Source organism: Neomonachus schauinslandi, chromosome 4 (assembly GCF_002201575.2).
Source record: "Neomonachus schauinslandi chromosome 4, ASM220157v2, whole genome shotgun sequence".
NCBI classification, from domain to species: Eukaryota; Metazoa; Chordata; class Mammalia; order Carnivora; family Phocidae; genus Neomonachus; species Neomonachus schauinslandi.
The window spans coordinates 21478437-21506313 of NC_058406.1; the positions used below are offsets into that span (position 1 = coordinate 21478437).

General features: G+C 42.8%; 1 protein-coding gene across 2 annotated transcripts; it reads right to left on the reverse strand.

Annotated features, from left to right (window-relative positions):
• Positions 1-729: 729 nt before the first annotated feature.
• On the reverse strand, positions 730-27823 carry SRSF4 (serine and arginine rich splicing factor 4). Of its 2 annotated transcripts, XM_044914448.1 has the most exons (7): positions 27649-27823; positions 10478-10620; positions 9475-9587; positions 5736-5950; positions 2402-2473; positions 2073-2190; positions 730-1682 (listed from the first exon to the last, which is right to left on the reverse strand). In XM_044914448.1, the coding sequence occupies exons 1-7, from the start codon at positions 27753-27755 to the stop codon at positions 1383-1385; spliced, it is 1068 nt and encodes a 355-aa protein (XP_044770383.1). In that variant the 5' UTR covers positions 27756-27823; the 3' UTR covers positions 730-1382. The 2 variants fall into 2 exon arrangements, with proteins under 2 accessions (XP_044770383.1, XP_044770382.1); XM_044914447.1 differs by having other exon boundaries at positions 730-2190; positions 2402-2491.
• Positions 27824-27877: the final 54 nt, after the last annotated feature.

Here is a 27877-nt window from a genome sequence, read left to right on the forward strand (position 1 = left end):
CCCTAGTGATGTTTATCATTTGCAACCAGACCACGAACCCCAGGAGGGGCAAGAAATACTGATTTTGTCTTCCCATATGAGGTATGGTCTACAGAAGGTGAGAGAACATTATTTTAAACCAAGGAACAGCCCCCAGCACATTCCTAGGCAGCGGTCCGTGAAGTGACTTTCTCTCCTCCCAAGCTTGCCACAGCATGTGACGAAGGCCCTCCAGCTTCCCCCCTGCTCTTGATGCTTCTCAACCCTCCCTCAGGGGTGGGCACCAGACTGGAACCACCGTACCTCTGGTCCTTTCTTTAGAGCCAGGCCAGGAATGAACAGAGGTAATCCAACATCGTTTTTCTTCCTGGCTTTTGGTTAGTCCAAATCCTAAGGTGATGAGGTTTGCTACTTCAGCTTCATGGCAAGAAATGCAACAGCCCAGAGGAAAAAGTTCTCTGTTCGAGAAGAACTCATCTGGTGATGCTCTGAGTTCCCGAACTGATCCATTTCTCTCTCCTCAGCTTGGCCGGTAAGCTTCTTGAGAGGAAGGACTGTAAATTCCTAAGAAATCTGCCTTTATTCTGTTGGGTGAGAAAAATCCTTTAGGAATAAAGGCTGGCACCCTACCCACTCACCGGTGACATCCAGGAACGTGACACACTGAGCTTTTTATGCTAAGAAAAGGAATACCAAGATAGGTCAGGAGATGCAACTTGGATTCAAACACCGTGAAATTTTGTCAAGCAAAAATAGTCTTTATTCAAATTTAATGGAAACAGGGGTCACTATACTTTGCAAGACGGGGAAAAATAAAATTAAAAAAAATTCTTTTCTTTTCTTTTTTAATATAAAACAATATAATCACAATACCAGAATATGGAACTCTACAGTTTATTTCCTATGGGTTACTGCAGGTATCAATTTTCCTCGACTGTGCTATTCACAACTTTGTTAAGTCCAAAAGTATGAAACCAAAGTGGTAGGAAACTTAAGACTTCGCACTTTCACTAAATGGCAAACATCAAAGGGCATCAATTCGAGGGCAAAAATGGCTGAACTCACCGTACCTACCTATGTCAGCATTCCAGCCTGAAAGCCGTCCAGGTACTGAGCTCCCTGTAGGAAAGGCCAGGCTGAGGGCCGCGGCGGTTTGGATATTCTACTGTGGGCCATGAGTAAAGGGGGTTTTCAAAGAGAAGATTGTTTTCAGTCGAGCAGGAAGGCCTGGAGCCAGGAGGCTTTACGGAGAGGAAGCACTTAGATTGAACAATTGTAGACACACCATTAGGGGAGTTAAAAATGTACAGCAGTGACATATGTTCTACTTGGATCACTTGTGCTACGGCTACCAAACATGTACAAAAGACGTCTCGGGGAGTTCCAGCTGTGCTCGTAGCCAGTTAGGACCGCGAGTGGGACCTGGATCTAGACCGAGACGGCGATCTGGATGCAGACCTGGATCTGGACTTGGACCGAGAGCGGGTTTTTGAAGCGGACTTTGATCTGGAGCGCGACTCTGACGGAGGGTTGGGTTTGGACTTGGAATTGGACCTTGACCTGGACCGGGTCTCCTGATGGGTGCCGGCATCCGCACTCTCCCCTCGGCCCTCCCTCTGGCCGGCCTCGGCCTTGGCGTGCTCCCGCTCCTTGGACGCTGAGCGGGACCGCGACCGGGACTGCGAGCGCTCGGCGTCCTCCTTCTTCTTCTTCTTGCTGCCGCCGCTGGACTTGCTGTCGCGCTTGCCGCCGCGCTTTCTGCTCCTCTCGCTCTTGCTGCGGCTGCGGCTGCGGCTACGGCTGCGGCTGCGGCTGCCCTCCCGGCTCCTCTTCCTTCCCTTCCGCTTGTCCTGGCTGCGGCTGCGACTGCGGCTGCGGCGCGGCCCCTCCTCCTGGCTGCGGCTCTTCTCCTCGCTCCTGCTCCTGCTCCCGCTCGCCCGCTTCTCCTCCGCGCGCCTCTCCTGACTCCGGCTCCGGCTCCGGCTCTGGCTCTTGTGCCGACTGGGGCTCCGGCTCTTGGGCTTCCCGGCGCTGTCGCTGTTCTGGATCTTGTCCCCGGCCTGGTCGTCACTCTTGCTGCGGCGCTTGTCGGCGCTACGGCTGCGGCTGCGGCTCTTGTCACCCTTGCTGGGGCTCCGGCTCTTCTCCTTCCGGCTGCGGCCGCGGCTCTGGCTGCGGCTGCGGCTCTGGCTGCGGGAACGGGAGCCTGACCTGAGGAGACACAGGTGTCGGGCTGTCGCACGGGGTCGCCTGCCAGGACAGCCGACGCGAGGGAAGGGGGGCAGGGGGGCGGCACCGGCGCAGGACCGCCCTCCGCAGCCCGACTGCGGCCCCGGCCGGAGGGCCTGGGGCGAGGGAAGACGGGGACACGCGCGCGGCCCAGAGCCCTGGGCCGCCCCTGCTCACACCCGGGAAGGCCCACCTGGACCGCGATCTGCTCTTCGAGTGGCTGCTCTTGCTGCTGCCGCTCCGGCTCCTGCTCTTACGAGAATGTCTGCTTCGAGAACGAGACCTGGGGGGAGAGAGCATTCTCTAACACCTGCGGACAAAAGGCTGGCTGAACAGTAAGGCATTTTTTATCGAAAAATAGGTCTGGCACGGGCTGTGTCCAGGCTCAAGGGTGAAAGAGAACCCTCCCCACTGTTCCAGATCCAAGGGTCCAGTACCCGCAAACGTCCCACCTGCACGGCTTCCCTGAAACTCAGCACCTCCAATCCTGAACCGCTTTCCCCGGCACCCACTCTTCTGGCTGGGCTCCTTCCTTCTTTCCGCCGATGCCACTGTTATTTACCTGGTTCCTCATCCCAGAAACCGGAGCCACCCCGGACTCTCTCCTCTCCCCCTCGTCCTCTTCTATACTAATGATTCTGCCCTGCCCCTGCCCAAGCCACCAGCATCTGTCTGGGCTCCTCAACAGCCTCCTTACTAGCCTAGCCTTCTTCTGGACACTTCTGCCCTTTACCTACCGACTGACTCACTGTGACCAGACAGCCGTTTAAAAAAAAAAACACACCCAACTCTTAAAAAAAAAAAATCTTAAAAAAAAAAAATCTTTAAAAGGCCAAGACTGTGAACTCTGCTTACTTCCTACCACAGTAACCAGGACTCCTGGGGAAACGACTGATTCCAAGATCAGGGCAGGGAATGCACAAGATGGGCCTAGAACATCTCATCAGGGCAGAAAGAGGGAAACGTTCAAAGACTGCCGAGCACCACCATCTACGAAAGGACTTTTGCCAAATACATTTAACCTGTATCTCCATCACACCTCTCTAAACCTAACTTCCAGTTTAGGGGAAGCAGGGGATAAAGTACAAGTTCACTGATGCCAAGAGGAAACAGAAAATTCAGAATGTGGGATACTACTAAAAAAAAAAAAAAAAAAGAAAAAGTCAATGTCGTTGGGGGGTGGGGGGAGGAAGAGGGGACTGCTTCAGACCAAAGAGACCTAACACCACCTCTTACAGTGCAAGACTAGACTGGGTTCGGTCAGGAAAAAAATGAAGACCTCTGTGGAACCACTGGAGAAATCTGAAAATGGCCTGGAGAGAAGATGACTTTATGGAATCGCTGTTGAGGTTCTTAGGTAAGAAAATGTAAATGTGGTCATCCTCATTCATGGAGACACATGCTGAAGTATTTAGGGGTGAAGCATCAGGTCTTCAACTTCCCTTAAAATGCTACAGCAAAGTAAATGTATAGGGTACATGCACAAATATACACACATACAAAGAAAGAGGAAGACAGAAGACGGCAAAATCCTAACAACTGAAGCCAGAAGGAGGGTACACGGGTGTTCATGAACTATTCTTTCAACTCCGATGTTTGAAAATGATTGCAATAAAAAGCTTGAGAAAATACATAGTGAAGCATATTCATCTGAAAACCAAACAAAACCAAGATACTGAAGACACAGGAGCCAACTTTAAGGGCTCCCAATGACCAAAGACAACAATCTGAGCATAAAAAATTTGCTGCAGTGGATGAAACATTAAATACACATCAACGTCTGAGAATTCATTCAAAATATTACTATTAAACCACCACCCTCATCCTTACCTTTGGGGAACCCTAGGGCACATTTAAAATTCTAAAAGTTGGTAAATAAAGGTGTCAAACTTTCATTTTGCATTTCCTATAAAAATTGTATTTGAGAGCAACAAAAGAGTGGAAATCATCATTGATAGAATTACAGCCTTTAAACGCAAAAAGAATGAGGAAGTTAGAAAGTCATCACCTGGCAACAGTGACCGAATGGCTCCAGGGAGGGAGGATCAACGGACGCTAAGACTGCCAGGTGGACTACTGCGGAACTCCAGGAGGCACGGCTCAGGCTCACAGCCCCAGACACGCTGATGCGCTCTCCCCCATCATTCGCAGTGGGACATCCAGACACCACACGAGTGATGCAACAGGAAGTATAAAGTACTACTTATGAAGTACACCTGCTAAAATACCGGCCTTACTCTAAACGCCTCAAGATCTAACTATGAGTTTACAGGAAATACGGGAGGTAGGATAAAGAAACATGATAAATATCACAAGATGCAATCCGAAAAACCTCCACTAGGAGAAAATCTTCAAAGCAGGCAACTGTGAAGATTAAATGCGTGGAGAATAAAAAAAGGACAAAGGAGGATATACCAGTAACTAAAAAAAGAATTAAGAGACATGCCATCTAATGGCAATGTGCAGACCTAGTTGGGATCCTAATATGAACAAACCAACTGCAAAAATACATATTTGAGACAACTGGGGAAATCCGAATACAAATTTGCTAGCTGTAATATGGCATCATGATTTTAGATTTTAGATGTACACACTGAAAGAGTTACAGACAGAATGACAGGATGCCCAGACTTGCCTTAAAATGAGGCAGTGGGAGTGGAGGGGAGGCAAGACTGGCAAAATAACAAGTGATACAGCTGGATGGGGGGCAGGCCTAAGGGAATTCAGGGCTCACGAAACTATTTTCTCTAATGCTTTATGTATTTGAAATTTTTTCTTAAGAAAAAAATTAAAAAACAACGCCAAACCTGGAAAGCTTAGAAGTCTCTAGTGACTTCCCACTGCTCTTAAATCCTTACCCTGGCCCGTGGCTCGCAGGATCTGGCCCTTCTCTGCATCATCTCAAGCCGCTCTCGTCCTGCTGCCCTCTGCGAGAAGGAGAAGGGCACTAATCCTCTCTCCGCCCGCCATCTCCAGCTTCTCCTTTAGAGCTCAGCGTCTATGACACGTCCTTAGAGAAGCCCCTGTCAGTTCTCCGAACTAGTGCTGTGTACATGTCCTTTGCCACACACCTATTACAACGGTCATTATTTGCTCAATGCCTGTTTTCTCCACTAGGCTGAGTGTCATGAGGGCATGGACCGTATTTGTCTCGTTCACAAGTGCCTGGCCTAGTGCAGAGCAGTTGCTGAATAAGAAAGTCTCCACTCTTGAGTAGGTGGTGTTTGGGAAAGTAAACCAAGGGACTACTCGCCATGTTTGTCCCCAATAAGGGTATGATCTGGGGTACCAAAGAAAAAATATGAAAACAGGTCACTGGTATCTGCCTCAGAGAAAGAAGTTCGATTTGTACTCATGATGTAAGAGTTCAAGAGTTTTACAAATAAATGTTCAGTTCAAAGTTCGGAGTTACCGAACCAGACAGAACCATGTACTAAGAATTCACGAGAAGAATGGAAATGGATTACCCATCTATGTACTCATTAACGGACCGACAGCAAGCACTGACATGCAGACATCAGCGGTACCTTGAGTGGCTCCGGCTCCTGGAATAGGACCGGCGTCGTCGAGAACCCGGCTTGTCTTCAACTAATCTGATTTTTCTGCCATTGACTTCAGTTCCATCTAACTTTTCCAAAGCTCTTTTCATATCAGAATAAGACACAAATTCAATCACCCCTTCATTTTTGCGTCCCTTGTGAGCATCTGCATAGGTCACTTCTCCTGCCTGACGCATGTAATCCTTAAAAAAAAAGAGAGAAAAAAGAAAAAAAGAAAAGAAAAATCACTCAATAGGTTATGATACATTTTGCTAAAATGTCTAATGCAATTATCATAACGAAAGTTTTCCCTTTCCTTTGGGAAGAAAAACTGGTTTTCTTCAGAATGAAGTTCACTCTTTAAAATATTTCCACCTACATACCAACCATTTACTAAAGTTCTTTAAAGCATCAGGTGAGTGGTAGAGACAATAAATATTTATTCCTTTAAATAGTTATGTGTGAATATGAACATTTTTAACTCTCATTTTCTAAATTTTATAGTGGGAAGTTTTTTGTTTATAGCAGCATTAGATGTTCATATTACCATATGAGTAAACGTAAAAGTTAGGTCTTTTACATTTCATTATAAATCCTTGTTTAAAAACATGTAAAATATTAACAACTATCTAGGGTCGTATAAAAAAATCCATAAAGGGATTACGAGATCAGCACCTCAGTTTTACTTAAAATTGCTGGTAGGGGCGCCTGGCTGGCTCAGGCTGAAGAACATGTGACTCTTGATCTCAGGGTCATGAGTTTGAGCCCCACGCTGGGTGTAGAGATTACTTAAATAAATAAAACTTAAACAAAAAAAATGAAATTACTGTTATATCATTTCTTCAAAACAAAGACAGAAAGGCAACAAAACAGTACTGTCAAGCTCTGGCTTCAGAGGTTCAATGACAACCCACGTCCCTTCACTACTCATTCTCTTTGGGGAGTTAATATAATCAAGTGGGAGAATACAACTAATGTGCTGGATAAATACTAAAGTGATGTACAAGGGGTGCCTGGCTGGCTCTGTTGGAAGAGCACTGGCTCTTGACCTTGGTTGGGGTCGTGAGTTTGAGCCCCATGTGGGGTGTAGAAATTAATAATAAAGAAACAAAAACTTAAAAAAATAAAGTGGGGGGGCCTGGGTACCTCAGTCAGTTAAGCATCTGACTTGATTTTGGCTCAGGTCATGATGTCAGGGTCGTGAGATCAAGCCTCACGTCAGGCTCCACACTCAGTGGGGAGGCTGCTTGAGATTCTCTCTTCCCCCTTCCCTGTGCCCCTCCCCCTGCTCTCTCTAAAATAAATCCTTAAAAAAAAAAAAAAAGTGATGTACAGATAAGAGATCAGTTTAGTATTTGAAAAGACCATGACATTTAGATAAATTTAAAACTTAAGGCTTTATAGCTAATTTCCCCATATTTCTTTGTATGTAGTACATACTTAATAAACATTTGTGGAATGCATAAATACTCAACAGCAGTTTATTTTTGTTACTACTTTCCTCCGAACACATGCCATTCAATACCTTCTTTGCTCATTACATCATAAAATGTTTACATGTCTTAACATACAATTTTCACAATTAGTGTGCCCAGTACTATTTCTGGGGATTTCCCAATTGTTGGGAATTTCAGGTTATATATAGTCTCTCACTATTATTCATAATCCAGCAAGGGAACATCTTTGCCGAAAATTCCTTCAACTGAATTATTTGCGGGAGTGGGAGTTCTGGGTAAAAAAACAGCGCGTCCATATAATTTATCACCCAAATTTGGACACCTCTGAGACTGAATGAAGATGCTATTAAGTTATGCCAAGACTGGGACTGTCTTGGATAGGTTGAGATGTATGATAACTCTAGTAAAAGGGCTTGAAGAATGTCACTACTTTTGTTTTATACTTACACACTTCCAAATTACAAATTACAGCAGCTAACTATTAAAGGTTTATTGTATGGACAGGCATGATTTAATTAAAGTCCTAACATGAGACAGATACAATTATTTCCCCCATTTTGCAGAACAGAAAAGTAGAATATACAGACTTCAGAATCTGAATTAATATTACCTACTCCACCTGATGGGGTCAAACTACCAATTCTCAATGCCCCTGGAGGTGTAGACTACTATATAAATTTCATCTCAACACCAACATCATTGGGTGTTACAAATTTATACATTTTAAAAATAAACAATAGCCTTTAAATTTACTTCTGCATTTCCTCGATTAACAGCTAGCATTTATTGTGCCAGGAACTGTTCCTGGGCTTTTTACACTGAATTGCATTCAATTCTCACAATAACTCTGAGTAAAAATGAGTATTAATCCCATTTTTATAGTTGAAAAATATGAGGCACAAGAGGAAAGTAACTAGGTAAAGTAAAATAACTGATAGGTGGCAGAGCTGGGATTCACCGAGAGACGTGGGCTCCAGAACCCTGTTCTTAAGTCTGCTTTGACTTACAAGGAAATCTGCTCTATTACTCTCCTTTCCAGAGAGTGAAACTACCAAAGGTACAGAAGTATAAAATCAACTGAAGACACTGGCTAAACTTCATTTTAACAAAAAGTCTGAAAGCCTTTCCCAGTTTCTACCCAAAACACTTAACCCTTAACTCTCAGAACGCTGGAGCCATTCCTGCAGTGAGCACAGGCCTGCTAGCAGACACTCCAGGAGGGCCTCCTCTACTGCTGACAGCAGCACCAAGTGCTGGAAGAATCGCCAGCTTAGGTCCTACTCCTGCCTCTTGTGCTAAGACGAATGTGTGAACCTTTTCTGGATCTCATATTTGTTATTTGAAGACTGTTGGGAGCAAATTTAAAAAGGGGGGAAAAGGATGTAAAATTGCTTTTCATCGATGAGTTAAAACCACATGAATATAAGATCCCTAACTACTTTTTGCTGAACCTAAATATATTCACTCGTTATGCTAGAGAGGACTTGTTTAATGATGGACTGGAGAAGTGAGAGTGGAAAGTGTGACTATCCTTTTCTTCTATCCTTCTACCATCCAGGTTAAGACACTGCTCAAGCCTTTCTTCCCTACTGAGCTTAAAAACAGTTGTCAAAGAATAAGCTGGGATCAGTGCACTGGATGGTCAACACAGCAACTGGACCTTAATCTTTGACCTTAAAACTCTTTCAGGATGAATACTCCATGGAAAAACAACAACAACAACAACAACGAAACCTTATGAAAGAACATGAGTCAGACAGTCATTTTCAGCGATGAGGAGCTACAATGGAAACGGACACAAACGTACATATTACAGCTAATGTCAGCAGGAAACACTGGTGGTTACAACTTTTCCTTTTGTTGGTGAGAAACTACAAGGGCATCTCTCTCTACAACACCCTCTACACAGTGGAAAATTTAACATAGGTTGTCTTTAGAGTGATGGGCCCCAAATGTACAGTAATAGTGAGATTCTGATGTCTTTTGTACTCCTATGGAAGCTTTTAAAATTTTTATTTTTACTTTTCAAGAAGATTTTATTTTTAAGCAATCTCTACACCCAACATGGGGCTTGAACCTAAAACCTCGAGATCAAGAGTCACATGTTCTGACTGAGCCCGCCAGGAGCCCCTAGAACCTTTACAGAATTTCCAAGCCTCAAACATGTAATACCATTACCTTCTGTGTTCGCGTGGGCTGGCATAAAATTATCTCTTTCCCAAGCGTAACTCCTCCCCAACCTTATCCCAGAAGGTTAATGAGGCCCAAACCTTTAGGTCTTGCCAGCTGCACCGACTTGACAAATTCTCCACAATAAGTCTGTATTCTGTACGGGTGGGAGGGCCATATTTATCGCGGCCACTTCTTCTATAACCATATCCACCTTTGGAAGGTTCAAACAGATAACATTACTTCAGTGGAGGAAAAGGAAAAAGTGACACAGCACATATTCCCCTTAAGTGTACCACTTACCCCACCCCCACAGCACAGATATTTTAGTTCAATCCCCACCCCTTAATTCTAAACTAGATTTTTTTTAAAAAGCAATCAACTAAACATGAAATTTAATTTAATTTACAAAATGGTAAGTATATATATTCATTAATATTATATTTAAAATTAACATGCATAAATTAAAACTATTAACAATTTAACAATTTAGAAATAAGTAACCAAATTACTACATCAGTTACTGGTGTTACTCACAGTGATTAAAGTTTTTGTGAATATTTTATACGAAAAAAAGATTTTCAGGCACCTATTTCAGTTTAATCTCATCTGTGTCTAACCCTTGGGATCCTCACCACCCAGGTCTAATGGGGAAAGGTTGCGGTCGTCACATGGCTTCCTGTTTTGGTCAGCCAAGGGCCACAATGGTTCAAAGAGCCACGCATGGAAAGGTAACCCAAGGTCAGCAAATGGAACAGGCAGTCATCTTAGCCTCAAAGGATTCTTTTAATTAAAACATTGAGGTCTTTGTTAAATCTATGTTAAACAATTGCATTACAGAGAAAAAAAAACAACACAAACACACATCATTAAACATATTTATAAAGTATTAAAACAAGAACTTTATGTCATTAATTAAAATTAAACAATATCAAAGATGTTTATTTGCAATTTTACATTTAAAAAGATACATAATTTATAAAACAAATAGCTTAAATAGCAATACATTTCAGTGTAACATTAATTAATTAATTACTTAAAAAATTAACATTTAACAACAAAGGCATGTATGGCATTGATACAAATGCCCTTTTAAATGCTTACTGCGTCCAGAACCGTAACTGCCATCTCGACGTGGGCCGCGGGCATGCTCAACAATTACTCGCTCACCACAAAGGTCTTTGCCATTTAGTTCATAAACAGCATCATCTGCATCACGCAGATCATCAAACTCCACAAACCCATATCTAGAAGAGAGCAAACAAAATCCTGGTTGGCATCATTTTGACATCCAGCTTCACTACCATTAAAGAGAAAGCAATGAGGGTCATGCTTAGCAAAGGTTAGGTGGGTTTTGCAAACTAAGGATCGCCTTTCTCTTCCCTTTGGCTGAAACCACTTGCTTTGTGCCAACAGGCACTGCAAGAGGATAGGGAGACTTCTCAAGGTAGACTCCTGTCTTTCTAGTAGGAGGCTGGCTAAATACACAGAGATCATTTCTTTTGTTCCCCAAGTAGTTGGTGGCAGCTGCAGAGACCTCCAGAGGGATGCTTGGTATGAAGGATCAAAATATGTGACTCTATAACATTGAGTATTTGCCCTTTTAAGTCACATAAAAACTCATCTTCTTTTTTTTTTTTTTTTTAGCTTTAGCCTCAAATGAAAGCTTCAAGAACAACTAGACCTACATCCAGGCACTGCATCTTAACTGTTAAGTCATGTTTGGAATAACATACCAAGTAAAAAACTCACAGTACCTCAAATCTCAGTGAAAGGAAAAAAATTTTTTTAAAGTTCCTGTTCTTCCACCTAAATAATCACAAATGAATTAACTGTTCTAGAGTTATCAGTGAGAAAAAAAAATCAGATCTATTCAGTTCCTCATGATTTTGCAAATTCATTTCCAGGAGGTTTTAGGTAAGCTGGAATTTTCTAAAACCTATATATGACTGTGCAAACTTCTTTATACAGCACTGCTAGGACTTCCCCAACAAAGAGGTTTGCTGGTTTTCACATATCTGAAAGAAAGCTCCCTCCCCCCTGAATCCTATTCATGCCTGTTAAAGAACACAACTTAACAAAACTGAACAGCAAAATGTGTAAGGTATTCATAAGTAAGGTTAAACAAACACCCTATAAACTATGTTATCAATAAACTTTCAGTTTGGTCTAACAACACAGCTGTGAAGTCTAGCTTTGTGACCACTGCCTATATTTAAAAACCAAAACCATCTTAATGATCATACCTAATCACAAAGGAAAGTCACAAGCAATGTCTTTAACAAAGCTGCGTACACAGGCAAACACTGACCAGTGTTCTGCTGCGTCTAAACGGACTGGAACTAAAAACAGGTTACAAGGCTTGCCAGGAGTTCATCAGCCTGACCGACATTATTCCAGTTTCCTTAGCATGTAATGCTGCATTCAGCAACATGTTAAGTGAGAGAAACTCGGAATTGCGGGATTTTCCCTTTACTGAAGAGTTCCTTTCCAACCAGACTCTCCAGAGGTGACAGTGAATGGCTGACAACTTTGGAGGGTTCTTTACACACTGAAATGTCTATGAGTGGCATTCAAACTTCAAGTCACCGAATCTCAACTCCATTAAAAAAAATGGAACACAGACACATTCAGTTGTTCAATGGGAAACGTTTTGCAGTAACACAATTCAGAAGCCACCCGGCTCAATTTGGGGGCTATGAAGCCTAAAACATGGTTTGATACTTCCAGAAGGCTGGAATTGCTGTGCAGTAAGCAGAGTGATTCTGAACATGTCATATTTGACAAAGCAAGTAAAGCCTCTCCCAATATTGACTTACTATGTTAAAAAGTGCTTTACAGTCACTGAGAATCTATCATTGATAATATATTGCAGCTGCCTTTTCCTTTCCTAAGTAGAGTGGGATAGCAGGAAAGCTGTACTATCATTTTGAGAGACAAAACTAAATAAAAAAGCAAATAAAAAAAAAAATCAAATCTTTCTACTTAGGTTTATTTCTTGATCATAAAATACTCCCCTGCCCCAAAAGTACTTCCTTAATTTAGTTGTCAAGACTGGTCACAGGTCTGCTTTGCCCACAGCATCACTGCTCTTGGCCTCCTATGCCTGATGCCAAGAGCGAGCTATGGGAGAAAACATTCACCCCGGGCGTGATGAAATGCCCCGGTGCCCCTCTAAGAGTGGCATGCTGGCTCAGCATCAGTCGCTGCCCCGAACTCATCTAATATGATGTCCGAAGGGCAACACTGACTCCCAAAGACTGAACAAATCAGACATACCCAAACGGTTTTCTTCAAAATAATCAGGGTTTACAACTATTCGAGGGTCAGAGAATACAAGACCCTACGCTCTGCCAATCGTCTGAACTAGAAAGCCCAACTTCTGTTACTAACAGGTGATGTTTGTCAGACCCATGTGGTAATGCATCCTCCCAGACTCAAAGATCCCCCTGTGCATGCTCACTGTGTTCCAAGGCTTTCATGCAGAACCTATTCTGACCTTGGAAGGAAAGTAATGACAATCTGTTAAATGGAGACATATCTAAAAAACAGAAACAAAAACAACTAATGCTCAGACTAATCTTTCTCTGCAGCTGAGGCTGAAGCAAGGCATACCTTGCCAATAAAATTCTTCCCTGAGTTGTAGGGACCAATCTGTGTTATTAGAGGAAAATAGTCCTTACAGTCAGTCCTTAGTATTTACTTCTAAAATTTCTAGTAAGTAAATTCTAATACTGACTTCTAAGTGGGTCACTTAGTAGACACATGTCTGGGATATCCAAGTCACTTATTAAAATAGCTACCTTGAGATCAAATTTATTTTACAGAAAAAATCTGGCTACTCTGTGAAAGGCCACAAACTCTATTTAGGAAATTTCATTTTAATTATTATTATTATTTTTTAAAAAACTCTATGCCCATCCTGGAGCTTGAACTCGTGACCCTGAGATCAAGAGTGGTGTGCTCTACTGACCGAGCCAGCCAGGCCCCCCTCTTTGGGAAGTTTTTATGTCAAAGTCCAGTCCAAGGATTAAATCAGGCATGTTGACTGTCACTTCCCTTGGCACGGACATGCTGGGTGGGTTTGGAAGATTAAACCAAATATCCTCTTGCATCACAAACCACACCTGATAGGGACTCCTGTTCTGAGAGCTAAGTAAAGACCAGATCAGTGTGGTTGCTTCCACCACCTTACTGTTTATTCTGATCGGCTTCACTTAAAGAATGACTTTGTTTCATTCACTAAGCAGTGAGTGGGTTCCCCAAATAAGGCAGGAAGACTACATAGTAACAATAAAGTGTTACTTAGCATTTATGAAGTAATCTCCATACACTAGACAATGTTATCTTATATTCACAATACCCAAGAGCCAGGTACTACTATTGCCATTTTACAGATGAGGAAACAGAGACACAGAGCTTTAAGTAACCTGCCTGATAAAACAGCAGAGCTGGCCTTCAGAACCCATGGTAGGACTCCAGAAGGCAAACTCGTAACTATTCAGCCTGGAGCAGCAAGAACTGGCCTGGGTTCTAGTCCTGGTTGTGCTATCAATCAACTCTGACAAGCAGATTTAAATCATTTTATTTTCCTAGGTCTTAGTTTATCCGTGAAATAAAGAAGCTATACTACATATCCTTAAGGTTTCTCCTAATGTCAAAAGTATGATAGGTAATGTTAAAATGGGAGAATTTCAACTAATCTGGTAGCATCAGAGGAATACCACAGTGACAGATGGACAGGGATAAATTTAATTTTTATCATCTCAAGTTCCTTTTAAAACTATTGTATGGGTCCCAATTTTAATTTTAAATTTTAAAACTGTCTCAATTAAATTTAGTGCCTTTAAGAAAATAAAACTCTCCCTGGTAACTAATATCAGAGGATCTTTCTACACTGATTTTAACATCCCTTTGTGTTTTGCAGCAAATGACATGAAACTAATCTCCCAAAAAGTACTCTCCTTCTGAACTCGTTGTCAAAATAAGGAGGGATATAAAATACACACATGCACGCATACACATTGTATGCTACTGACATGTGTATATTGATACATACAAATCTCTGGCGTAACTGTAAGCCTCACAAACGCAACCTAACAGATTTCTTTCCAGCTGCAGACACCCCTCCTCTTCTACTGTGAAAACCCACCATCTTTCAGTAATTCCAGTATGAGACTAAAGAAGATGAAGGAATTCAGGAGAATGAATCTAAGACAAATTTAAAAATCCCTCCATGGCAGGGCTTAGTAAAAATAAAACAAAAACCTTCCCATGTGCTTTTTCCTGCTTTCTTCCCAGATGTCACGTCTTTCACCCCCCACCCATGCCTATGTGGAAGAACAAAAAGCATAGCCTATTAAATGCACACCATTTTTTAATTAAAAGAAAAACTTATTTCTTCACCATTCCTCTGCTATGGCCTTTTCCCTAACTCTTTTCCTCTGGGTCACATTTTATCCTGACAGATTTAGCAAAAAAAAAAAACAAACCAAAACAGGGAGTGCCTGTCATTTTCTCCCTAAAAAAGGGGGACTGTGATTCTTAGCAGGTACGGACAGGTTTGTGGACAGCATGAACAAAGCCACACTGAGTTGTGTGCGCTGCTCTACACTTTAGTGCAGGCTCCCAGCACGGCCAGCTCTGGTGGCCCTCGTTCAACAGGTGCCCTACTGCTCAGGCTATCAGTCAGAACTCGGAAATGCTGGAACTGGCATGACATGGTTTTAAAACTACTCTAAGACTTCTATTTTTAGAAATGTTAATCATACATTTTCACCCAAGAATTATCATCTGAACCTGTGTTGTTGCTGAAGGGGCTTTCCCTGATCCTAATAATCTCTCGATGGTCCCAAATACCACTCTGCATGGCCCGCTGAAGAGGATGTGCCGCCTACCCCGCCTCTTTCAGAACGACTTAGGGTCATCTCTGTCTTCCAGACATCTTCACTGATAGGGAGATTGGAGAAAAGTCCCTTCTGAAAAATGAGCAGCAGGACTTGCTCTGGAGGTATGCTGACCAAGCTAACTGGGCAGGGCAGGACTAAGGGGGTGCTCAGCGCTGGCTAACTGAGGGGGAGTGGACATGAGGAGCAAGGGAAAGCAAGCCTCCATGCGTGTGCCTGCCATCACCCACCAACACTGCTTACCGAGGGGCATGCCTTGGTTGTTCTCTCTATAAGAAAAATGTGCCCCTTTTCACAGTAGATCTCTGCTCACCTTTGTCCTACAACTGTGCCACATGCTTTTCTTTGTATGTGGACATGACAGTCCTCAGCCAACCATCAGCAGGATGTGAGTTTTGTTTTCCCAATGTGGTGAGCCATTCCCACATTCACTCATTTTCCTTGTAAGAACCGAACCTCTCCATGGCTGGTCAGGATTAGGGATGTTGCTGTAGCCAAGGAAAAATTTTCATCTGTTGAAGTTAACCCATGGGGTGGCTTGAACCCTCAAACTAGGGTCAATAGCACTGTTCTTTAAGGGCAGAGCCCTTAAATCTACCCTGAAAGAAATGGCATTCAGTGAACAGGAATCAAACAGCTCTTTCAAAGTACTCAGTGTTGGTCCTACGCTTCAGTCAACTTGGTCCTATGAGGTGAAAAAAGTTAGGACATGTTGACAGGATAGTAATAACAGCAGTAATCCTCGCTGTCTGCATAAAATGCTTGGAAAAGTGCAGAAAGACACTTCTGCGACTGTTCTCTACTGCTCAGGTGAGGCCAACTCAGAGAAAAGCCTGCAAGTGAGACCGGCCACTGCTCCAATTCCAGAGGCCTGCAACATTCCAGGGAAGCAGTGGTCAGGCCCTCAAAGCAGAATCAGCCAGCGTCACACTCACCGCTCTGGGCCACTGACCATGGCTGCAGTTTGACTTTTCCGGTCACAGAGGGCTGTTCACGACCCGCGGCTAGGAGTTCCTACCCCATGAAGTAGGTTCCTGCGGCCCTTTCCTATCCTGAGACAGGAAGGAGGCTGCTCTGGGCATTCTGGCCATCAGGGCGGCCTGGAGAAGGCGGATGACTTACCCGTGCTCCCCGAGTGGCAGAGCTGGGGGGCGGCTTCAGGGCTCACCAGTGCCCAGCCTGGGGCTCTGTTCCCGTCGGCAAACTGGCAGCTCCCGCGCACCAAGAGCTCTCTGAGTAGAGCTAGTGTGGACTCCTGGTCTGTAAGCGCTGGCCACAGCTCAGTCTGCACTTGATCTTTCCCCACCTTCAAAGAAGAAAACCTACCTCATGAGGTCTCTCTCCTGGAGCCCCTGAGCACTAGTCTCCTCCCAGCACTCGGCATCACCCCTGACGAGTCCTCTCTGGCTGCCCGTTCGGCCTGGCCCTAGTTCTCTCATCTGCCGGGCCCCCCAAGGCTGTCTTCTGCCTGTCTGATGGGCTTCCTTAGTTCCAGGATATGGCTACTCTTAACTTAGGCAACTTGTCTCTTTGGGTGCAGCAGGGAAAGCCAGCTCCTAGATTATTCTTTTGCTCAGAGGTCTAGGATGACTCCTAAAGAAATTTGTTTCCATCATTCTCCAAACCCGAGTGCCTTGATTACACAAGGCGAAGCAAAACAATCTTCTTCCATAGACTTGAGAATTCTCTCTTTTATGAAGTCTCACATACTTGCCTGACTAATCATCTGAGCACCTTCTTTAGCTTTGGCACTTCTATTCCATTTTATGTTTTACGTGACAATGTTTCTATGGCCTTTCAAGGCCTTGCTCTTTTTTCTTTGTGCTGATCCTCTCATTTGATTATGTGCTCTTTAATAACAAAGACTAATATTTAGTGTAGTGCCTGGCACACAGTAAATAATTTATCCATAATATTCCATTCATTCCTCATATTGTATGTGAAGAATGTACTATTATTATGATTATTCCCATCTCACAAATGAGAAGACTGAGGCTTGGAGAGACTAAGCTACTGTTCACTTCGAAGGAGCTCATAAGTGGTGTGGCTGGATCTGAATCCAGATCCATCTGACTCCAGACTCAAGTTCTAAACTACCAGGTTACACTGCCTTTGTAAAGGCAGATACTTCTTCTCTCGCACAGTCCTGAGTACAACCCTTTCATTTAACAAATGCTGCTGCTTGACTTGATAATCTAACTTCAGATAAGCCAGGTTGTATTCAAGGTTTTGGTTAAGTGGGTTAAAGTCTCCAGAGAGAAAAAGAAACTGATCTTGGGGCAAGGTGAGGCACCTCTAAGCTTGGGGTATGTGACAACCAGGTTACTTTCACTCTTGTCTTTTGGTTCCCATTAGCCAGTGTCAGCCATCTGGTCCTTCCGAAAACATGTGTGGGTTCAGAACATAACAGACTAGAAGAATAGAGGAAAAATAAGATTATTCTGTGCAATCCCCATTCTGGAGGTCCCACAACAACCCCTGGAATCTGTCTTTGGTTTTAAGGCTCAGCAAAAATTAGACCAGCATAGAGATGACAGAGAGTCAGGCCTAGAGGTGGTAGATGTGAATGGATATTGACAAAATTATGTATTTAAGAATGCATTTAATTAGTTTTGTAAGGAATGGTGACTGGGACCAAAAAATAGAAGCATGAATGGTATGGAAAAAAAATGGACCAGAAATCAAAGAATACTATAAGGTTTACAGACTTCCAACTACACCAGGATTATAGCAGCAACCAGGAAAGTACTTTGCAGAGGATAGGCATCTAAGATCTGATTTAATTTTGTTTAATTCCGAACTACTATTAACATGACTACTCCAGCCCACCAGAATTCTTTCCTTCTTCAAATTCCTTTGTAATAATTTTCACAACTCTGAGGTTTACTGTTAGCTCACTGATGAAGACACTAAGACTCAGGGCAGGGAAGGAACTTGCCAAGGCTACCCAACACCTGGAGTCCTTTCTAGCCCAAAGTCAACACTCACTATCATGAGCTACTGCCTCCCATACAGTAACGGAAAGATGTGGTCCAAAGAGCAGACACAGTTTGAGAAATGCAAGCTCTAGAAGCACAGAAAATCAGTTTTATCAAATTATGTGCTGTGGAAGAGAAATGCCCACGTGAATATTAGCATCTTATGACAAATACTAAATGGTGAGAAATACCACTTCTGCACCTGATAGGTACTGATACAAGTTGTGAACACGTATTCTCTAAGTTACTTGTGGAACCAAACCTATCAAAATTACCAAATTTTATAGTTCATCAAAACTTTAGCATCAGTCTAGGAAAACAGAGAAAAGTAACATCATTAAGGGAATGCCAGCCCATCTCTAAAGGAATGCTCACATACTGGGGTGAAGAAAATATAACAGAAACAATCGTACCCTAAATACTAAGCAATAAAACAAAATTCCTCCAAAATAGCAGGAGGTAGAGAGGAATCTGTATCAAGTTCAAATTTAGTCTTACTTTGTAACCATTCTACAGGCCTATCTGCCAATTCCTTTCAACTATCCAGAACTGTTTCAAAATGAACCTAAGGTTGCTAAGCGATTTAGCTTTCATTAAGCTACCACCATATTTCCACCCTATAAAATGGGACTATCCCAGAAAGCAACATACTTCTGAATAATTTGTGGATCACCATTACAACCATAACCCCCATCACAACAAAATGTGTTTTACTGACATTTTAAACTCAACATGGCTGCTTTCTTCAAAGGGGGTAAGGGGCAAACAATCACACCTGTGTGCCTTTCCATTTTGTGACACTTATCAACACTAAGAGTAAATGAAGAGATCCCACAAGAAAAGGGGTCAACTATTCCCTGATGACACACTACAGTTCATGAAGACAATCACAGATTTAAAAATATATGTATATATATTTAAAAAAAACCCTCCAGAGATAAACGTCATATTACCAATTTAGAAAAAAACAAAAAACAAAAAAACTCTTGGGACGTAAGATAGGAATACTGTATCTGTTACTCATACCTAAGTGAAATAAAAGTTTACACTCAGCGGACAGCACCACTTGATTCCACACAAAAGCCACAAACAAAACCAGTTTATACTTACCTCTAAAATGGCACTATGAGTGGGTAACAGGTGTTAAAGCCTCTCAGAAGTTATACCTCTGGGACCATCTTGGCTGTTCCCATATCCCTCATAACCACTCCACAGTCCCTGCGTTGCAGTCAGTTTCTTTTCCTTTTCGGTTAAAGATGCCACTTCCTATGCTATTTCTTAGGGGATGCCCTTCCCTTGAAATCAGTCATTTAACTCTTTTAGTATTTTAACATTTTCAAATTCTTTTAACATTAATGGATCAACAGCTTCTTGTCATCCACACGAAACAAATTTCTCAAAGTCAGTGCTTCAGGTCTGCGGTTCCTGACTCCTGTGCCTGAGCCTCCTGCTCACCTCTTCCATTCCCGAAGGCAGGATTCAGACCTCCCTCCTCTCCTCCTTTGGTCTCCCCACTTTCTCTAGGTCTTGGAGGTCTCTGTTTATGAATGCCCCCCATTCTGGCATCCAGGCCTAACGACGTGGCTGGGGGACTTGATAGAAGGATTACAAGCGTCCTTTGGGTGCTTCTTCAGGTATCATTTGCAGTTCTGAGACCTCCAGACTTGCATCTCAACACGCAGGGAAGGTCACGGAGGGCATTTCCTCAAAATAGGGGCATGCAAATCCAGAGCACAGCCTGATCCTTCGCCTTCAGGTTATTCCAAGACCAGACAGCCCTAGCAATAACGCGACAGAGATCACTTAACTGCATCTGCTCGCACAAATCCTACCCCAGTCAGCCAGGACCAAGCTGACACCATCTTACAGCTCTTCAAAGAACAGCCTGAGAGTTTCACTAGAGTTTCTGTGTAGGGCCAGTGTCACAAAAACTACCACCTGTCTCATTGTTGGCAGTAACTTTTTAGCTTGTTGAAGACTCTGTAGAGAGACTAAAGACCGAACAGGCTGTGGAACCTAACTACCTTCTCATCCTTGGAGGCAAGTGCCAGAGCAACAGGACTGAACCATCTGGAAGGAAAGAGCATGAGAGGCTTTGACTGCCACTGCTCCTGCTGTATCTGGTATGGGAATAAGAAAGCGCTTCAGCTTCCAGAGTTGTCAATAACTCATTCTGTAACCTTCAGCCAGGCACTTAATTGACCCAATGCCTCAGTTTCCCCATCAGTCCAAACTAGAGACAACAACACTTGTTAGTAAAGCGCTCTGGTGTATGCAGTTGAAAAATAAATTACACAAGTGCATGCTGTTAATGTTTTTTAGAGTTCTGAAATTCCAGTGTTAGCTTACAAATTTATAAAGACCACCCCCAATCGTATTCTTTTACATACTAGGAGCATCTTTCTTAGAGAAGCTCAAAGTACAATTTTCTGTTTAAGTTACTTGGAAGCATCCAGAAAAATATTGGGAACCCGTATCATATTTTATCTAGTCTTCATCCTATGCTTACCATTTAAAAGGGACAAATATTTCACATGGCCCTTTTATTCATATGCTCCCTCAATGAGGAAGGGAGGTGCAAGAGAGTGAACTGAAGAACAGGGGTTTAAAATGACTTGGCTGAATAATTACAATGTTTATTACAGAACCACAGAGTGGAAGTCTCAAGCCAGTCTCAAGACCAAATGCTAGCAACATTTGGTCAAAATTGCAGCATGGTGTTGTCTCTTGGCACTGATCTTTCAAGATTACAGAAACTTAAAAATTACCCATCTTAGGAAAAAGAAAAGTAACATTTAAATTTTGGTTATAGGCTGACTTCAAGAGATTGCAGTACAAAAACCAACTTGGTCACATTTGTAATGGTTCTACTACTAATAAAGAATGCTACTAAATCCATAGCCCTATGTCTCATTATTTTTTACTCATTTAAGAAAAAGTTCTTGGTTAAGACACATAAGACCACTTGCACCTGTGAAATTAGCAAAGCTCTGAAACGACACATACGCCTGATGCCGGTGAGGCAGCCGTGACAGGTGCCACACACTGCGGGTACAAGTGGCACCGGGACACAGCTTTTCTCAAAGTTACTTGGCATTATATGCACTGAGTGCCTTGAAAATGTTCTTTCCTGCTGTGACACGTGGATTTTACTCCACAGAATCTGTCTTAAGGAATGATAAAAATACAAAGTTTTATGCATGTGATACCCATCACAGCGTTATTTTAACAACCAGAATTCAGAGATGACCTAAGAGAAATGGTTGGGTAAATCATGATTCAGCCGTACAGTGAATTTTCTGCAGCCGTTAAAATGATGTATGTAAGATCTTTATGTAACAGAAAAAATACACAAGATAAATTAGGTAGAAAAAGTGGGACATAAAATTGCACATCAAGACGTTATGATATGGGGCGCCTGGGTGGCTCAGTGGTTAAGCGTCTGCCTTCGGCTCGGGTCATGATCCCAGGGTCCTGGGATCGAGCCCTGCACTGGGATCCCTGCTCTGCGGGAAGCCTGCTTCTCCCTCTCCCACTCCCCCTGCTTGTGTTCCCTCTCTTGCTGTGTCTCTGTCAGATAAATAAATAAAATCTTAAAAAAAAAAAAAAAGACCTTATGTTAGGGGCACCTGGGTGGTTCAGTTGGTTAAGCGTCTGCCTTCGGCTCAGGTCATGATCCCAGGATGGGCTCCTGGCTCAGCGGGAGGTCTGCTTCTCTCTCTCCCTTTCCCCCCCCCCCCCCGCCAGTGCTCACGCACTCTCTGTGGTCACTCTCTATCTCAAATAAATAAATAATATCTTTAAAAAAGGACCTTATGTTAAGAGGATTTCATATTTATTTTCTAATCAGTCAAAAAGTTCTTTTTAAAAAAAGTTCTTGAATCTGTTACGCCTGGTAGGCTAAAGAATGAGCCTTAATGGGTGCAAGATAACTTCCTCATATGCAATTTTAAACATTCTCATTAAAAATCATAATATTAAAAAAATTATAATGAAGGCTAGTTGAGAGTTCAGAAAAATACGAACTCTTAAACACAACAAGTGAAAATATAAATACTCTGTCTAGAGAGTAATGGAAACCAATAGGTAGCAAAAGCCTTAAAGATGTGTATATACTTTGACTCCAAAGGTCCACCCAGGAATCTACCCCAAGATTTACATAAAGGATATTTACCTCAGTGCTATGAAAGCATAAATTAGCAAAAAACCAAAGACAACCTAAATGTCTTGCAACATGGTTTTAATTATGTACAATAAATAACACTGATATGTGGGAATACTATGAACCCTTTAAGAATCAAGTTGTGGGAGAACACTTAATGACAAAGGTAAAGAATCAAGCTGTTAGGTAGAAACAAACAGGATGTACAGTATGACCCTAAGTCTGCAGAAAGGATGGGGAGGCATAAGAAAAGCATGCGTGTATGAAAAAAAGACAGTCTCAAAATGCAGACAGTGTCATCTTTGATTATTTTTTGTTCATAAATACATATTTATGTAAAATGTAAAAATTTTACAGTAAGAAATAAAGACATGCTATTTTGAAACACTATAGGAATTAAAAATGGGTCTTTAACTATGTATAAACAATGTTGTTCAAGTGCTCCTTTAAACAAAACTGTTTTAATCTCTTCTTAGATAATCATAAAATGACTCCAGAACCAAATGCCTTACTTAATAGAAAGATTCAAAGCTTTGGACCGCAAGGGTTCAAATGTGCCATTATTTCTGCGGGCAGAACTGCCTGTGGACAAAAAGGTGGAGTCTTTTTAAAGGGAGAGTGGGTTTGCCTTTTGTCATTCCTGGCACTCATTAATTGTACCATTATCATAAAAATGATAAAGCATTTATCGCTTTCGGTGGTGGGTGAAGATAATCTCCCACAGTTCAATTAACCAGAAACCAATAACCTGGAACATTAAACTAATTATATTTCCATTATTGCCCCTTTAAAATGAAAAGACAAGAAACTAAACAAAACAAGCCCCTATCAAGGACCAGAGAGAATCCCTGTGTAGGGTCTGGGGTTGGCAGGTTTTCATCTCAGTGTCTAAAATCTACAGTGATCGGGGACAAAACCAGTAATTTTGACTCACTGAAAGAGTATTAGCATGTTAAAAAAAATTAAGGTACCTTCTACTTGAAGGGATTTTCAAGGAGGATGAAAATAAAAACTTCCTGCTAATACTTAAAAAGTTGTGTAAATCCAATCAAACAGACAAGAACACCCCCTGAAAATTCTGGGTATTCACAATTTCACTGTAATATGAAGCACAGGTGTGAAATATATAGCCAAGTTTCTTTGGAGAGTTTTAATTCATGTCTTTAGCCAACTTAAAAATAAACAAAATAACCTCAATGATTTGGAGTCCAGCTCCTAGGCAAGTAAAATAATCTTAGGGTATGATAAATTAAATTTATTAACTAAGATATGGAAAAATTAAAATATAAAGACCTATGACTGTAACCACAAGATTTTGTGGCAAGAGAAACTACCATATTTAAAACCTTCTTCTACCGGGGCGCCTGGGTGGCTCAGTCGTTAAGCGTCTGCCTTCGGCTCAGGTCATGGTCCCAGGGTCCTGGGATCGAGCCCCGCATCTGGCTCCCTGCTCCGGGGGAAGCCTGCTTCTCCCTCTCCCACTCCCCCTGCTTGTGTTCCCTCTCTCGCTGTGTCTCTCTCTGTCAAATAAATAAAATCTTTAAAATAAATAAATAAAAATCTTCTACACTTCACATGATTTATTAATAAAAAAGACAGCCCACAGAATTCACAAATAATCAAAGGCAGCAAAAGTTAGCAGAGTTGGAAGGCTACAGACGGGTACTGCTAATGCTGCTGTTTCCTGGACCCCTGGTCCCGTAGTGGCTCTTGCTGGGGTTAGTGTGGCAGGTATGAATGCAGGAGACCCTACACCTACCACCTGGAGTGGCCTATAGGATCCTGGGAGATCTACATCATGTTGTGGTCCCAACTGAACCACTCTTTTAGGAATTCTCTAAAATAAAGGCAGTCTAGATTAGGGTCCCCTGGAATACTAAAATGGCAGGCAATGAACTACTGCATACACACTTTTTTTTTTTTTAAAGATTTTATTTATTTATTTGAGAGAGAATGAGAGAGAGCACATGAGAGAGGGGAGGGTCAGAGGGAGAAACAGACTCCCTGCCGAGCAGGAAGCCCGATGCGGGACTCGATCCAGGGACTCCAGGATCATGACCTGAGCCGAAGGCAGTCGCTTAACCAACTGAGCCACCCAGGCGCCCCTGCATACACACTTTTTGAAATCCCAAGAGGATCCATAAAATCCTCTCCTGGACACTAAATCTCCTTTGGAGAGCTTACCTACTTCCTCATTTGGTCAACTTCCAATTATACCAGTACTTTATGCCTATTTAATTCTGAACATATCTACTGTCTACTGATGTATCTCACTTCTACAAGTGTGAAACTCTTCAGCAATTCATCAAAATCCTATCTACCCAAAATCTGCTTTAGTGTTCTGATTACTAATAATTACAGGCCAGGTATGCTCCCTCTGTTTATGTTCCCTCTCTCGCTCTCTCTGTCAAATAAATAAGTAAAATCTTAAAAAAAAAAAAAAAAAAAAGCTTCTCAAGGAGACCTACTATTCTTAGTGTCCAGGGCCATAAGCTTACATGTTGCGAAATTACGCCATCTTTTCCTTTTGTACCTCCTCCTTCCTTTCAGACTCTGCACTTTTGCAATCTAGTCCAGTCAATTCTTGCTTGAAATCCATCTACACCATTGGTCTTTTGCTCAGCAGTCACTTTTCTCTGCAGCGATTACTGAATGCTGCCAGGTGTGCCAGTTTAATTGTCTCACCTGCCTTTGAATCCCTGAAATGACTTCCCATTCCTCATTTCAACCTTCAGTTTCAATCACAGATTTCACACATACCATGATTTAGCAGCAGATCTGCTAAGAGAATAGTTTCCCAGACTCAGAGACTCAGGTATGTAGGGTTCTGCAACGATCTTTCCTTTCTCACCATTTCCCAGATTGCTAAATTATTCCTTACAGAGCCTTTCAATTCCTATCCATGATTTTGGATGCTCACTGTAAAATCTCATAGTTGATGTTTTGGTTCCTGTCGTTCAATTTCCAAATCTCTCATGAGACTTAATCCAAGCTTGATTGCTCATTATTTCTCAAAAGTGTTCCTTATTGGACCACCTCATCACCGGTTATGACATACATTATTCCCAGACACTTTATTTCAAATCCCACTCAATTCACTCTTCAAAGCCCATTTCAAACAAATCTCTTCAAACAAACCAAGTTTTACTTGAGTTTAAAGTGACAGCAAGCATTTCTTAACTCTAAGTGTACATGTTGTAACTGTCAACACTTAATTTACTCAAGAGCAGAACTATTTTTCTTTCTTTCCAATCCATTTAGCACAGTAGCAGGCATCTTGTTGGTGGATTATCAACATATTTGTTCCATTAACCACTTTACCATTAACATCAAAATCATTTCCTGCTATCACTTGAGTAACTTTAGAAAACAGACTCACCAAATACGCTTCATGTTATCAAACACTAAAGCTGTCTCCTAATGATCAGTCAAAACCATTTGATTACAGCTACCATTTACAGCTATGAGTCAAACACTTTACAATTATTATCTCTAATGTTCCTTTTCCTTGCAGACGAGAAAATTTAGTCACAGAAGTAACCTGCCCACAGATAATAAGTGGTGAAGCTAGGATTTCACCCAAGCCTGTCTGACTTCAAAAACCACGCTTTCCCCACAAAATGTACTCTGACAACTTAGTTGGCCTCTGAAGAAAATTGGGAGTTTTCACTTCATCTTTCGTATATGTATCACAGCAACAACAAAAATAACCCACTTTGTCGAGTAAATTCCTTAAGAACAGAAAGCTCTGTTGTACCAAATGAGCAATTTCCTAACCCTTTTACTCTAAATCAGTATTCATAAACACTTAAAAAAAAAAAAGATTTTAGTTTTTTTAACTAATCTCTACACCCAACTTGGGGCTTGAACTTACAACCCAGATATCAAGAGTTGCATGCTCCACCGACTGAGCCAGCCAGGCGCCCCATAATAAACACTTTTATAGAGGACATTTTCCTTAGTAAGAAGGTGATTCTTCCTAACAATCACTTTGAAGTGACTTTTAAACCCAATCAACAATGTGAGTATATGGAAGCTACCAATTTGTCTCAAATGTGCAACTTACACTTAGGTATTTTTCCTAACTTCTCCAGTGTTAGTTGCTAGTATTACAATGGAGAGAAACCTGTAGCCGTATCAGACCTGTTGCAAATGTCTTTCATCTTTTTTTTTCCCAAATAAGCCAAGATTTCCTCCAACACTCAAGGTTTAGTAGCCTAAAATGTTCCCCCTACTCCTTTTAATTTTTATATCTATGTCTTTCAAGTCCTACCTAACGTTTCCTGGTTCTCATAGATTTCCCCGTTGAGTATCTTCTCTAAGCCGGACTCATCTTTTTTCCCCGAAACAGCCCCTGCTGGCCCTGCTTTGCTGAAGTAGATCAGGAATACAAGTAACAGACCAAACCCGGGGAGGCAGTAAGTTAGCAATTTCGAGCTGTGAATCTCCGTCTCATTAACTAATTGCCGCAGATACTAGCCAGGGTGGCTACGATTCTCTAACAAATTCTACAACGACAAAGCAATTTTTTGGCAAGTTGTAGAACGGAAACCACAGCATGGAAACTCTGTACGAAGTTTGAAAGATAACAAATCAAGACTTTAAATTACCCTTGTAGAGGGAACGGCCAAGGCTTTCAGCGCGGCAAGACGATACTTTCCAAACTGTCACTAGACTACTCACTCAAACCCGAGTCTCCCGCCCAAAAAAGTGTGACACATGCAAGTCAAAAAAGGGCCTCCCTCCGGAGCTCCTGGCCTTGGGAAAGATGCGTGGTGACTGTCTGATCCATTAGACTGGGCAAGAAGTGAAAAGGGAGCAGGAAATCCTGTTTATTTCCAGCAGCCCTGAGAGCGGGAAAGGTCGGTCTCTAGCCGGAGACGAACCAGGCCCCACTGCCGGGGCCCGGGAAGGAAAAACCCAGGCCTCCCCGGCGCCCTGGAGCCGTACCCTCCCGCCCGAAGCCCCAACCCCACTCGGGTTTTCCTTCTCCCCGTCCCACTCAGATCCTCACCATCGCTCCCATTATCCCTCCACCACCCCCACCCGCGCAGGCGCAGTGGGAACCAGGGCCTACCCGCGCCCCCGAGGCGCCGCGACTATGGCGGAGCCGGAGCAGGCCGGTAGCAGCTCTGCGCCGAGCAGGCGTCCCTCTCCCGTCCCCGCGGCCTCCCCACCACCGCTGGGGCCCTGTCCCCACCCGGCCGACCCCTCTTCTGCCCTCCTCACCCGTTCTTCAGATCCACCTCCAGGATCTTTCCATAGCCCTTAAAGAAGCGCTCCACATCGCGCTCCCGGGCCTGGTAGCTCAGGCGGCCGATGTACACCCGCGGCATCCCGGCAACAGCTGCGGCGGCTTGGCCCGGCCCCAGCCCCCCTTAGGCGGCGGCCGGCGAAGCGAGAGCGCGGCGACGGCGGCGGCGGCAACGGGCGAGCGGCGGGACGGACGCAGCCGAAC

Bases quoted from the DNA above. Each gene is read 5' to 3' on its own strand.
- SRSF4 (XM_044914447.1), bottom strand. From the start codon at position 27,755: ATGCCGCGGGTGTACATCGGCCGCCTGAGCTACCAGGCCCGGGAGCGC. The intron at 9,588-10,477 runs GTAAGCATTTAA...AACCTTCCAAAG, and splicing joins CAGTTACGGTTCTGGACGCA to GTGGATATGGTTATAGAAGA. The intron at 5,951-9,474 runs GTTTGGGCCTCA...TTTTTTTTTAAG, and splicing joins GCAGCTGGCAAGACCTAAAG to GATTACATGCGTCAGGCAGG.